At 46.4% G+C, this 13,303-nt stretch overlaps 2 protein-coding genes across 3 annotated transcripts in view; one reads left to right on the top strand and one right to left on the bottom strand.

Annotated features, from left to right (window-relative positions):
* Positions 1-209, top strand: part of KCND3 (potassium voltage-gated channel, Shal-related subfamily, member 3) — a 107,871-nt gene extending 107,662 nt beyond the window's left edge. For both annotated transcript variants that reach the window (XM_010136455.1, XM_010136454.1), the window contains one exon: positions 5-209. In XM_010136455.1, the coding sequence (XP_010134757.1) occupies positions 5-209 (205 nt within the window). The remainder of the gene's footprint in view (positions 1-4) is intronic.
* An 8,076-nt stretch (positions 210-8,285) lies between these two features.
* DDX20 (DEAD (Asp-Glu-Ala-Asp) box polypeptide 20) overlaps positions 8,286-13,303 on the bottom strand; it is a gene marked incomplete at its 5' end in the record, with an annotated part of 5,268 nt that continues 250 nt past the window's right edge. The window contains 9 exons of the mRNA XM_010136456.1: positions 8,286-9,370; positions 10,052-10,153; positions 10,240-10,345; positions 10,948-11,030; positions 11,405-11,463; positions 11,828-11,966; positions 12,366-12,508; positions 12,590-12,704; positions 12,987-13,155. Coding sequence (XP_010134758.1) covers positions 8,286-9,370; positions 10,052-10,153; positions 10,240-10,345; positions 10,948-11,030; positions 11,405-11,463; positions 11,828-11,966; positions 12,366-12,508; positions 12,590-12,704; positions 12,987-13,155 — 2,001 coding nt within the window. The remainder of the gene's footprint in view (positions 9,371-10,051; positions 10,154-10,239; positions 10,346-10,947; positions 11,031-11,404; positions 11,464-11,827; positions 11,967-12,365; positions 12,509-12,589; positions 12,705-12,986; positions 13,156-13,303) is intronic.

Here is a 13,303-nt window from a genome sequence, read left to right as displayed (position 1 = left end):
CTAGTCGTTCCAGTCTCAACATGAAATCAGATGATGGGCTGAGACCGAACTGCAAAACTGCCCAGATAACAACAGCCATCATCAGCATCCCCACGCCGCCGGCGCTCACGCCAGAAGGCGAGAATCGGCCTCCGCCCAGCAGCCCCGGCCACTCCACGAACATTTCCACCACCACCACAAGCAACATAGTCAAGGTCTCTGCCTTGTAAGACATCTCATGCACAGAAGGAGGCTGGAAGACCAGTGCCCCTCTCCCTCCACACCTCCTCCATGTTCCTTTCTTGCTGCAAATTGTGCCTGGATGGACCAACCTGACATTTTGTCATCGAATTAGCAATGGAGACCTAACGAGGCAGCTTCCTTCAGACTCGCATGCTGTGGACTGAGGAAGGATTAGGCAAGGGAGGAAGAGGCTGGTTGAAGGAAAAACCTGTGTGGAGAGCGTGTTGTGCCATGGTACAGGGCAAAAAATCACCTGTGGAGGCTGACGGTAAAGAATCATCATGGCAACGAGAGAGTCAATAAAGAAAACGGAAATATAACACTGTGTATCGCAGCACCTTTTTAAAGGTTTTTAATGGATAATATTTATTCATGAGGAAATGACTGAAAAGGTGAAAAACAATGGATTTTGTGAATTTTTTTTCTTCATGGAGCAGAACCTTTAAACCAACCAAAACTTCACATTTTTTTCTTTTATAGGAAAAGATTTAGACAAAGAAGCCACCTGTCACAGACGCCTATTCCCCTTCCTGTGTGTGTGCGTGCGGGTGCGCAGCAGAACCCCCCGCAGCCACCGCGGGGTACAGATGGCAGAGCACGGTTCCACCATTGGGCGCAAGTGGGAACACACGAGCGTGTGTCAGCACCACGGGTGTGCACACGCGCGCGCACACACACACACCTTCACCCCGGATGGCATTCTTTATTTAGACAATTTTGTATCCGCCTTTTAAGTCAATACAGTGCAATTGCAAACTGTGTTTGTCTGCTACTTATTGTCTGTGAAAACATATTTGTGGAAAAAAAAGGACAGGCTTTAGTAGAGTTTTAGTCCCACATGGGTATCTGCTTTCTATTTTTGTTATCACTTACTTGTAAGAGTGTGACTAGACTACCAGTTCTGTATTTTTAAAAAGGAAAAAAAGGGTAGGATTCTTTTTTAATACCGTACTCTCAACTGGCAAAGAACGAGAAAGCACTGAACTCAACTGCATCAAGTGTTCATGAGTCTAACAGAGGTTTCCTGTAATGTACACCCATGCTTCTTGATTTTTGGTTTCTACATATAAATTTCTTTGCTAGCACTGGACATAAACCCCACTGTAAATAGTAGCCAGGTAATGTCTGGATCTATACTTGATCCGAATTAACCCCAGAGCCGACTATCTTGCATGGACAGAGAGGAATTTGGCTTTTTCACAGTCCTAGGGCTCCAGCTGTCTTCTCAACAGCTGCTGGGTTGCACTGGTCTTGGGGGTAGACTAGGTTGGCGATTTTAGCTCTCCAGCCCCAGCACAGGATCCACAGCACGTGTCCGCTTAAGAAGGGGGAGCAGTACTGGAGCCTGGAAAATGTTTCATCAAGTGTGGTACAGACAGCGTTTGCTTTTGGCAGTTCTGCGCTTGGTCTGGGCAAAGTCACACACTCCTGGTCAACCAAGAACTGAAGTAACACTGTGCGCTACTGCCAGGAAGCTCCTGCTTCTGCCTGAGCTGTGGTCAGTCCCAGCACCTGTTTGAGATCTTTCTAGGAAAGATTGATTTATTGTGAGGGAATACACGGTCCTGAATCATAACTGATTTACCCACCCAAGAAGAGCAACTTTTTTCTTCCACTCCACCTTTCTCAATCCCCTTTTCATAATGAGTGGGATGCCTGAAGGGCAGAGTGAGGAAAAACACCACTCCCTTTTTGTCATTCACTGTTTGGCTAATTCCTACATCATGCACAAACGCCTCTTCAAGCCCTGTACCCACCCACAAACAGTGACACACCTTGTCCCAGCAGCTTGTACATAAGGAAACACTTCCAGTGTCCTGTTCCTGAACAGCGATTTTACCACCATTCCGGTTAAAAGCACCACTCGAAGCATGTTTGAGGCTGGCTCAGCAAAGGGGTGTCTTTTTTTATCACCTGTTATACTCTCTCCTGATGTAACCTTTATATACTCGCACAGAGCATACCCGTAGGAATAAACACATACATGTACAGATACAGACCTACACGCCGACTTCAACACGCGAGCTGGCAGCCTGCTTCGCTAGCGCTCCTAACCGCTTAGTCTACAGAGCAGGCTCAGGCAGCTGATGCATTATCTCAATACCCTCCTTAGAGACCTACAGCATTCTAGGACTATTAGAGCTATGGCTGAGCCTTCCGCAGCCATGCCAGCTTGTAGTCATTTACTCCAGTGCTGTAGTATGTCACCCTAAATTATGTTTAGTCATGTTTTAACTGATTAAAACGCTCTGCCTTTGCTGCTTCCTGTAGGAGGTTATACTGCAGTTAATCTTACCATTATTGAGTTTTTCTTGATGTTTCATTTAATCCTTCCTTTGCTCTCATTATTTGTCATCACCTGCACCTCACCCGAACACCCTCACCCTTGTAGACCAGAGGCCTTCCTTTCCACCACTTGCCATTTGCAACCTCGCTGACACCAGCACAGAAGGAGGGTTAAATGCTGCCGTGCTGACAGGGTGCTGTGTTCCAATGGCAGGAGCACGCGATTACAGTCAGGGACTCTACACAGATTCTCAGTGCTGCCTTTCTTTCTCCTGATGTACTGTGCGGTGATAAACAAGCCACTTCATCTCTCTGCACCCATTTCTTTACCTGTAAATAGCACTCACGGCAGCCCTTGTCTGAAGCACTATTGGTGCATTTAATTGCTATCGATCAAAATGCTTTTTGGAAAAAAAAAAAAAATCAACATTTTTAAGGGGATGGGGGGCTTGGGGAAGTAAGGGGGAAAACCAGTCCTGGGTGTTTCTGGCTGGCTGCTTGGGCTCAGGCTGTCAAGGTAGCCGTGGCCTTTGTTCTCTTCCACAGAAGAGGAAGGGGTGCTCTACCTGCTCTCCGACACGTGGCTTGCCTCTCGGACTGTTAACCGAGCAGGTGCTGCCCCTCACAGCCAGTACCTCAGCACAGGCTTCGAGAGGATACAGACAGACAAAATTAAGGAAGTCTGAGCCTCGAGGAACAGGGCTAAAAATATTTGTAATGCAGGCATTAGCTCCCTTTCTAACAGGGATTTGAAGCAGACTGAGCAATGCTTCTGAAAGCACTTGAAAACACGCTAGTGCAAAACCGCCCTGGATTGCCCAACACATCCCCATCCTCAGGAGGAGAGCACTGTGCTCCCCGAACAGCAGAGACCAGGACCTGCCACCATCACACCAGGGGCTGGCAGGGGATAACAGCATCCTGCAAAGGAACGCAGGGAAGGAGGGAAAGCGCTTGCACAGCAGAGCAGGGGCACTGCACTACAGCCACTTGCTGCTGCCATCGAGGGAGGCAACTGGCTTCACTAAACTGTGAGGCCCTATAATCTTTAAATAGCAGCTCATAAACCATGCTGAGATAAGGCCAAGTCACTCCTGAAAATCCCTGGGCCAGAACTTCACCTGAAAGACTTGGCTCATCCTCTCCAGCACTGCCCTGTCTTACCAGCATCCCTCTCCTTTTCCCCAGGGCCAGACACACATGTTGATGTGATACGAAAAAAAGCACCTACCCCTGTGCAGCCCTGGTCACTCCTGAGGCGTGTGGAAGGGGCTCCTCCAGGTGTGGGTTGCCTCTGGGAGGAGAAGCATCCAGAAACATGGGCAGGTTCAGATCCAACACCTCTCTGAAAGGCAGGGGTTACAGAAGAGCCCGGTCAGCAGTGCCACTCCACAAGGCATCTCTCGTTTGTTGGCAGTTTCAAAACCCTTCCCCCGTCCCCCAAGTCCTAACAAATTTTTACAGTTGTAGAAAAGTTCATTAAAATAAGATAAAACTGGATTGTTTGTACAAATAGCAAGTGGAAGGGGATTATTTTTTCAGTCGTTCATAAAGCAATATTAAAAATATCAAGGGAGCAACACCTTTTTACGAGCTTTTTGTTTCCTTTCCAAAGCCTTTTCTGAGGGAAAAATATTTTCACAGATTTTCAGCATATTCTATCAACAGATTTACTCTCTTCTCACCTGGCACTGGGCTGCTAATAGAAGAAATCACACCCAATTGGCAAAGAATGCTGAGAAACACTTTTCACGCCTCAGCTTTGACTTCCATCTGCTCTTTCTAAAATCCACCTTTTGCTTTCATCTTCCTTAAAAAAAAATTCTTAGATACCCATAAAGGGCCCACAGATATCCCATCTTGGTACAGGAAGTCAAAGAATTAAAAAATGTAAAATCCATCCTCCAAGAGCACAAGATCCTCTGCTGCCATGTCTCACATTGCTTTCCCTGGCCTAGATCGGAAACTCTCCCACCGCTTCCCTGGGGAGCTGCTTCCAGACCAGCAGACCTCTGTGTCGAGGACCTTCCCTGCTGTTCAGCCATGATCTTTCCTTACTTTTTCCTCTCTTGCTGCCATTACGCTCCCTCACAGACCGCTAAACGACTCTCCTTTCCACGCTGTAAGGGAGTTGTTAGGAACAAACTGTCTACAGCAAGTTCTCATCCCAGAGACCACTTTAATCTGTCAAACAATTATCACTGTTAAAGTGAACTGGGGACAAGGTAAACTGAGTAATGCAATGGCTTTAGTGTGGATTAAAGCTAATCAGTAATTCAGAATACAACCTTCTTACAGCTGGCCAGAGATACCCATTTAAATCAATGCTACTCGCTTAACCTGACACAGGGTGAGACCGCACCACGACCCAGCATCTATCATTCCAGTGTGGAGATCAGACTGACACCAGCTGCACAACGCTAGCATTCGTCAGTTTGCTTTAAGTCAAAAGGTTGTAAACATGTTGTATCTCACACGTATTACAAAGCAAATTTGGTAAATTAAAAACCCCATGTAATTTACGGGGTGCAGCATCCCTTGGATCCTGCGGTATTTTTCCTGTGTCAGACTATGGCAGTCACAAAGTCAGCACTTACGGGTCGCTTGGGAGTACCAGCAGCTCGGCAATGACAACTTTATTCTGCTTTAAGAGTCAGGTGGATTACTCACCTTCCCCACATAATTTACCAATCAAACACATCTTGGTTTATTTTTTAATTTTAAAACTGCTTATTTTTCTTCAGTGCTTTAAGCAACTGCACTAGATACATGACTTCAGAGCTCAAGTTTTTAGGCTTCACATTAACAATGCCTGACACTCTTCCTAGCGGTTTTACCTTCCTAGTGGCGTACGAGCAGATGGAAGGCAGAGCGCCCGTGGGTCAGAGCTGGGAGAGTGTCAGGAGCCTGCGTTCTACCCCCAACGGTCTTGATGAATCGGTGACCTTGAAGAAGTCACTTCACCTCTCTTTGCCCATCAGCTGTGCAGAATTTAATAGCTCCCCTGTCAATCAGTGAAGCTCAGTTCACCAACACCTAAAAAATCCCCACAGAATTCTGGAGAAAGTGCTCCAGACGATTACGGCTACTTACCGTCAGAACGCCAGGAAAAGCTGTGCCAGAAAACTCCAGGTGGAACAGGCGAAAGACCAGGTGACAAAGAGCTGGTGAAAATCCCTTCCTGAATTCTGTTCCCTGTCAATAGTCTGTTACTTTGTGTGTGTGTTCCTTTGCGTTTCGACTTACACTAGTGCTAGTCCTGCGAGCCACGCGGCTGGCTGGGGGAGCAGTCAACCACCGCATCGAGCGCTCCTCTCTGTCCTGTTGCAGCTCTGACTGGGAGCTCCCACTGGCTCCCCGGACCAATGACGTCTCTTACCAAACGCGTGTGATGGTTTATTTTTGATAAATCAGTGAGGCATTCCAATGCAATGGTGTTTTCTTTAGAAGTTTTATGTTACAAGAGGCTCTCGACCTTATTATTTTCTATTTTCGTACTATAAATGGGCTTTGCTTACAAACATCAGAGGACAGATACAAAATGTACTGTATACAGCTGCAGGTAGCTTCATTTGAGAACAACTTTCTAGAAAAACCAAGTTTCCTGTTGTCTTCTTTTGGAATTGTAGTGCATATGTTGAAACTTGTATATCATTTACAGTATTGAGTCTTGTGCCACTGCTGTACCTGATGTATCCAATCTGGATTAAACAGAGTATGTGCCACAAACACCAAGAGGATGCTGTAGATTTCTTCTAAAAAAAATTCTGGGAGGTTCTTTTGGAAAACTTTGGGTGTTGACCCAAGCCACTCGAGTTGCATCTAAACACTACTAACCCTTACTTAAGAAACCATTAATGAAGGCAGCAAGATGTCCAAGACATTAGAGTAGAGCAATAGAGGAGAGAGTCTCTCCTACAGTATCCTACTTTTGAACACTAAGAGTTGCCACAAAATTTACTTTGGAATCAAAACCATATGGTCTTGGCTTTCTCAAACAATGCAGACAAAACTGAGGCAAACCCCCTCCCTGGGGTCATTTGTGACAGAAAGGGAGTAAGACAGGAAAAAAAGTACAGAAAGCAAAATGCTTCTTCTAGCGAGGTATTTGTTATATTAAGGAGGATACCTTACGCCTTTCTGTTATGGGGCAACATCACCTCGGCAGTTCTGTTTAGCCAGTCCTGCACTCAAGGCTGCAGGCAGGGCCAGCTTGCTTCAGCCACAGAACAAGCAGAGCTGGTTGCATCTTAACCACAAAGTGTCACTTAGAGGCATCATTTCAAATTTTCCAAATTCTCTACGCAGAAATTAAAATTGCTTACGAGGTGACCCCTAGCACCCATTGTGCGAGAGCGAAGAGCACAGCTCAGAGCCGCCTGCCTCTCCTGCAGTGAGGCTGACACCCACCAGAGGCCACCAGTGCCCCACTGCTGGAACACCCTAACAGCCCTGGCAGGAGAGCTCCCGCTCACCCTTCTACTGCTGAATGGCTGCACCACTCACCAGCCTAATCCATCTCACCATTCTCCCACACAGTGAAGAGCTTGAACAACCGATTTGAAGTTTAGACCCCCCACTCCACAGGAAGGCTTGAAGCACTGCTAGGGCCACCCCAGCATTTGCACGGGGAATTTTGTAAGAACATCACGAACACACAGGGAGCAAGTGGTTTCTGTGAGCTGCAGGAAAACACACTGAACTGCCCAAAGGAATTTTAAAGTGCTGAAGGTGAGCAGCTGGGCATCCCTGAAGACACCCATTTCACCAAACTAACGCTGTCAGTCTCCTGAAGCACCACTCACAGCAGGGAGGAGGCAGAACTTTTACTAGGACAATTTCCCCCTTGCTTTGCTCAAGATAGACAGCAGAGTGTGTCTGCCCTGATGAACTTCAAGCAGCCACAAAAACGAGCCGAGAAACCTGCCTATCACCCCAGACATACTAAAGCTGGAGGAAGAAGTTTCAAAATTAGCATGGAGTCAGCCCAGGGTCAAGATCCCACGCCAGCCGGTACCCTTGTCTGCCTCTGCAGCTTCAGGACAGCCACACGCAGAGCAGTGCCAGCCAAACAGGAAACACCAATTAGTCCTACAACTAATAGGTGATTTCATTTCTAATTAAACCCTTCCTAAGTGTGGCAAGTCTGATATTGCTGCACCCAAAGGGACAGACCAATTATGACTGCTGCACCTTCTTCATAATTAAACCATCCTCCGCCACACACCCGGCTATAGAAATGTTATTTATACTATGTTAATTAAGTGGAGTTAAATTAGCAATACGGGCATCGAGATGCAGGTTTCACTCTGCCACTTAACTGGTGTATAATCAGTGTCTGGTGCGTAGCAAGGATGTTACGGAGACTGGAATGACCAACTACAGATAGACTGTGTAGCCCTGCGGTGAGTTCACCTTCACCCTAAAGTCGCAGGGAAGACAAGTCCAGCCAATAGACCTGGGGTCGGTTTATATTTTCTCCTCACTGAGGTTTCTTGTGTAAGTGGCTGCCTTTTATCCTCCTTGGTTAGTCTGGATTGTAAAGATTGCAACCCAACATCCAGCTGTCTTTCAGTTCCTTTTATTAACAACTTGTAACTGGAATGAATGTAAAACACCGGCCTGGACACCGCTCGCATAAGGAAAAAAAACACCTTTTTCTTCAGTCTTAAGCAACGTCTGTTTGTTTCTCAATGTAACTGGGGACCAGCAGTTGTTTTCACAGATAACGTCCACTCCGTGTGCCAACCCCCTGTCCCTGCAGCAGCCTCAGGACATCAGTCACCACTTTTCAGCAGCTCCTGGAGATAGACAGAGTTGACATGGTAGGCGTTCAGCCAGGCGAACTGTCTGTAACTGCTCCTGTAGTGAGACACGGCAGCGTAGTAGTTCTGCCAGGCCTGATAGTAAGATTTCCAGTAGTTTTTGTAACTCCACGCCTCATACGGAACCCCATCATCCCCAGAGCTGCAGGAGCAGTCATCTTCTGTGCCTCTCGCGGAAGGACTAGGGGACTGACGGCAACGGCTCTTTTGTTTAGCCTTTTTTTTCCCATCTTTCTTTTTCACTTGATTTGGCTTTGGGACTGGTGGTGGCTCCTGAGGTTTCTCCGGGGCAGGACAGGAGCCAGTGCGACCCTGATGCAATACAGGAGCAGCATTCTCCTCCTCTGCCTCTGAAAACGCTTCAAAGCGCAAGTTATCTTCCCTGCTGATGGAGGAAGCCCTGGAGCTATATGAACCATCGCTGTCACCAGACACAACACCGTTCGCTACTGTCTCTGTACAATGTTCCACCTCCTCCCACTCCACTCCACCATTTCTGGGGAGCTCATGATGTTCTCCTGGGCCTGAGTAGCTTCTTAAAATTTCAACCTCTCTCTCCAGCCCTTCTTTAATGAAATACTCATAGTCTTCAACAAACTCTGAGAAGCTCCAGGGATTTTTTGGTTCTTTTTTGAAAGATGACAAGCATGGAATTCTGGGAAGATTTTTTCTCAAGGCCTCCTCATCTGGAGCCTGAGCATTCTGCTGTCCCTCCGTTCTGGGGACAGTTTTGACTTGGTTCCTCCTCTCTGTGCGGCAGCTGGAAGTTTGGGGGTTTCTGCTACCTTTTTCCAAATTTGTGCACTTTATCTGCTTTTGCTTCAGAGGCTTTTTTGGCTTCTCCTCAGAAGAATTATTGCCCGGAAGATTAAGAGGCTGAAGTACCTCTGAAAAACTGTTTTGGACAGGCTGCAGTAGTGGTTCCTCTGGTTTAAGACACACAGTGTCAGAGTTCACTGAAGCACCTGTATGTGCAACAGATTTGACTTCTACCTCCCCATCTTCAAACTGATCCAGCATCCCTGCAGGGAGAGGCTCTGCACAAAAGGGAAACAAGCACCACTCAGTTAAGCACATCCTTCCCTCTCGAACTCAAACAACTACCCAAGTAAAGCTTTGCAAAATTGCAGAAAGGTGGTAAAAGAGCCGTTAAGTTATGGCTACAACCAACCCCTTCTAGTCTTGCAAGAGCTCAAAGAGCCACAACATTTCCTTCACAGAAGGCATCAAAAAGTTCATTGAAATGAGTGCACCGCACTACTTGTCACCTATGTTGTTTCATATCCTACTCAACCACAAAAAAATTAGAACTTCTGCAAGAAGGCAAATGCTAAGCTTCTATCACAACGGCTTCTGGCAAAGGAAGGGCAGCATGTCTCCCGTCTCAAATATTCCTTCCTTCCCCAACCAGACCTTACAGCCTAAGAAAGGCTTAACACTCAATTTCTGGAAATCCAAGTAGTTATGTAGTTGCTCAAGCAACAGCTGGACACTGACTTCCCCTCCCAGTCCACAGACACGCACCACGTTCACCCCCCACCACTTCACACACCCGCAGCAGGGTCACGGGCAGGCCTTAGCACAGAGCAGAACTTGGACCAAAGGTGATGCAGCCTCAGCAAAGGAGATACAGTCAGTTCCCTGGGGACTGGTCTGAAGCTTTGAATAAATAGAAAACAACTGACAAAATCCAGTTGCATTCACAGGTCAGAGCATACCTGGCAGAGGAAGAAGCTGCAGATTACACTTCTGGGCAATTATCCTCATGGTGTTTTCCTCTTCTCCACGGCAGCAGTATGTCACGGCCAACCCCAGAGTTCCTGCCAGACACAAGAGACACTGCTGGTACCTGACCAGGGCCAGGGCAGCCAGCGCGAGCTCAAGAAACCCACACAACTGGTTTTACCGAAGCGCCCGGCTCTGCCAATACGGTGCAGGTACGTTTCCCAGTCTACAGGTACATCCAGGTTGACAACGAGATTCACCTTTTCAGCATCGATTCCACGAGATGTCTTGAGAAAACAAGAAGGGGATAAATAATTGAATGTGTTGAAGAGATCTTCAGATTAAATAAACACACCTCATTTGGGAGTAACAGCTCACATCATAGCTTTCAGTTGTTACAACACACCCACGATCCTCCAGGCAGTTATGGTACTACAGGTAAAGTAAGCATATTGCACAGGGGCCAGGAAAAGCGGGATCATTTTCCTTACACCTTCCACATATCGAGTACATGAACCATGAAAAAGCTGAGAGCACCTCAAACACAACCCCTGCTCTGGGTAAAGTTGTCGGCGATGTGTCTGCTGTGAACACACTGTGCTGGAGAAACACACTGCTCCTCCCCACAGTCCTGTCCAGAGCACACACCTCTAACTGCCCTGAAACACCCACAAGCTTCTGCCAAGCAACAGAAAAATTAACAACCATCTTTGAACCAGGTGAGGAATAAGGGACAATTTTTAAGTGCCACACTGAAATTCAGTCACACACACGCTCCAGTCACACACTTCATCAGCACATTTATATTCTATTCAATTCCAAGTTGAATCTAACTCTCCAAAGCAACATTACGTATAATTCTCAGGTATGCTATAAAACACTAACTCACCAAGTCTGTGGAAATCAGAACTCTGCAGTGGAATTGCTTTAGTTTAGCCATAGCATCAAGTCGCTGGCTTTGATCCATGCTGCCTGCAAAAACAAAAGAAATGAGAAACATCCTTTGGTGCGATGCCCCTCAAATTCTGGGACACAGCGCTTCATAAAACTGGAGACAAGATCAGAAAGAAGGCTGAGAGAAACTTCCTCAAACACCTGTTCCAAGCAAGTAAACAAGGAGCAAACAAAAACTTGAAAATAAGAATTATTTTCTGTAACGGATTTCCTTTTGCTTGTTTTTAAACAGGAACTCCTAAAGACCCATGAAGATTCAAATACTGTTCTTACTACTGAACTTACTTGTTCAACCAGAGGCCACGCAAACTGAGATCTGAGAGTAATTTTCCTATTTTAAGTCACATTTATGTACAACTTCAACAGACTCAGAAAGTTTTGGACGGACTTACCTGAAATGCACTCGGCCGGAAAGCCTTTGGACGTCAGTACTTCAGCCAGGTGTTGAGCCCTGACAGAACAATCACCATGAAAAACATAAATAAAACCACAGCCCAAACAGCCCCCACGCATCTCTTCACCGCTGGCTGTTCCTTCCAGCCATGGATCATGCTCCAAAGCCATCCTTCCATCATGGAGCACCTCACAGGTGGAAAAGGACAGCAGGGCACTAGGTCCCCCTGTGCTCTAACAGTCTGTGAGGTACTGACGTCCTAAAGCAGTCCTTTAGCTCCAGTATTTCACGTACATTCCAGAGCTGACCCCTGCACACCGCTTCCACACTGCCCTGCCACCTTACAGATGGTTTATCCATCACCAGACGAAACCTCCTCTTTCCAACATGCCTTTCACAGATTTTATTTCAAATTTATTACCTGCTGTGCAAATTGGAGAAGACTAAGGCTTGGTTAAATGGGATCTTGCTGAACAGCTCCTGTAGGTGTTGGGTCTTTTCCTGAAACGTTTTATGTGGAAGCGGGTGGGAATTCACAATTTTGTAAAACTGCTTCAGCCCTAAGAATGAAACCAAAAAACTTATCAGACAACAAAGGGTTTCCATAGAACCACGCACAGTGCTGGGCTGCTGGCAACGTCTGTCACTGCAGCTAAAACCATGACCTGTAACTTAAACCAGCACAGACACGTGCTGTGTGAGAACCTACAGGACAGGTTTTTATTGAAAGGCTGAAATATTTTTTTAACAGATAGAAAAACCACAAAGTGACATTCACCACCAATGTTTTAAATACACCCACGCTGGAAATAAACACTTCATAAACGAATCAATTCAATTGAGGAGGGAAATTACGAAGAATCACAAGCTTTTATTTTAAAAATCACAGATGTTTTGGTTTTAGCATACTCTCCTTAACCGACTGATAACAATATCGCAACAAATGAACTTCTACTTACCAAGGAGACTTGGATCGGTAGGGTTCAACCTCACAAATGTTGGCTCTCGCATGTACCTGGTCAGAGCATTAGCCAATGATTCAGGGTAAGTAGCTGAAACAGCAAGCATCTGCTTGTTGGCTGGTAGTGAAGAGTAAATCCAACTGTGAGACAAAGAAATGGGAATGATTAACAAGTATGTGCCTCATCTGCTCATAAATCCATGAGATAAATGATTTTCGTACTTGATTTGCTCCTGAAAGCTGCCTTCTTCTAGAAGCTTGTCTGCTTCATCGAGAATGAAAAGCCGGATACTGGCTGTATTCAAGTAGTCCAGCTCTATCAGCTGTTTTATTCGACCTACATATAAAGAAAGAAAGCAAAAGAAATTTCACAAATATTAACTGAGAGGTTATAATGATGAACTATGTAAATATTTTAAAAGAACTTTAATAAACTTTTAGAAGGCATGCTTAGAATAATCTCTCACTAAAAATACCACATCTAAATATCTCTGGACTGGCCTTTGACACTATCCTCTAACACTAAGGAAATCCCAAACCAACCCAGATTTCCGAAGCACTACCCGCTGCCCTGTGAAGTATCACACGGGACCTTTGAACCACTGAAGCTCACCCGTACCTGGGGAGCCCACGGCTATGTGGCACTTCTTCAGTCTGACTTTGTCCTGGCTCAAGGGAGTCCCGCCGATGAAGACGTGGCACTCCAAGCCCTCCATTTTCATTCCGATGGTTGTGATCACGGCATGAATCTGCACGGCAATCTCCCGCGTAGGAGCCAGGATCAGAATCTGGAGGGGACAAGGACTAAATGTGACAGCTGCAGAACGGCTCCGGAAAGCGACGCCTGGCATGGACCCGTGGTGATCCCACACGCTACGCCTCAAGGCCAGCAATGCCGTTTTCCCAAACCAAAGAGCGACTCCCTCCCACTAAGCG

Source organism: Buceros rhinoceros, unplaced genomic scaffold (assembly GCF_000710305.1).
Source record: "Buceros rhinoceros silvestris isolate BGI_N320 unplaced genomic scaffold, ASM71030v1 scaffold19895, whole genome shotgun sequence".
Classification (NCBI taxonomy): Eukaryota; Metazoa; Chordata; class Aves; order Bucerotiformes; family Bucerotidae; genus Buceros; species Buceros rhinoceros.
The sequence above is the reverse complement of the archived record's forward strand: the minus strand, read 5'-3'. Positions and strand labels throughout refer to the sequence as shown.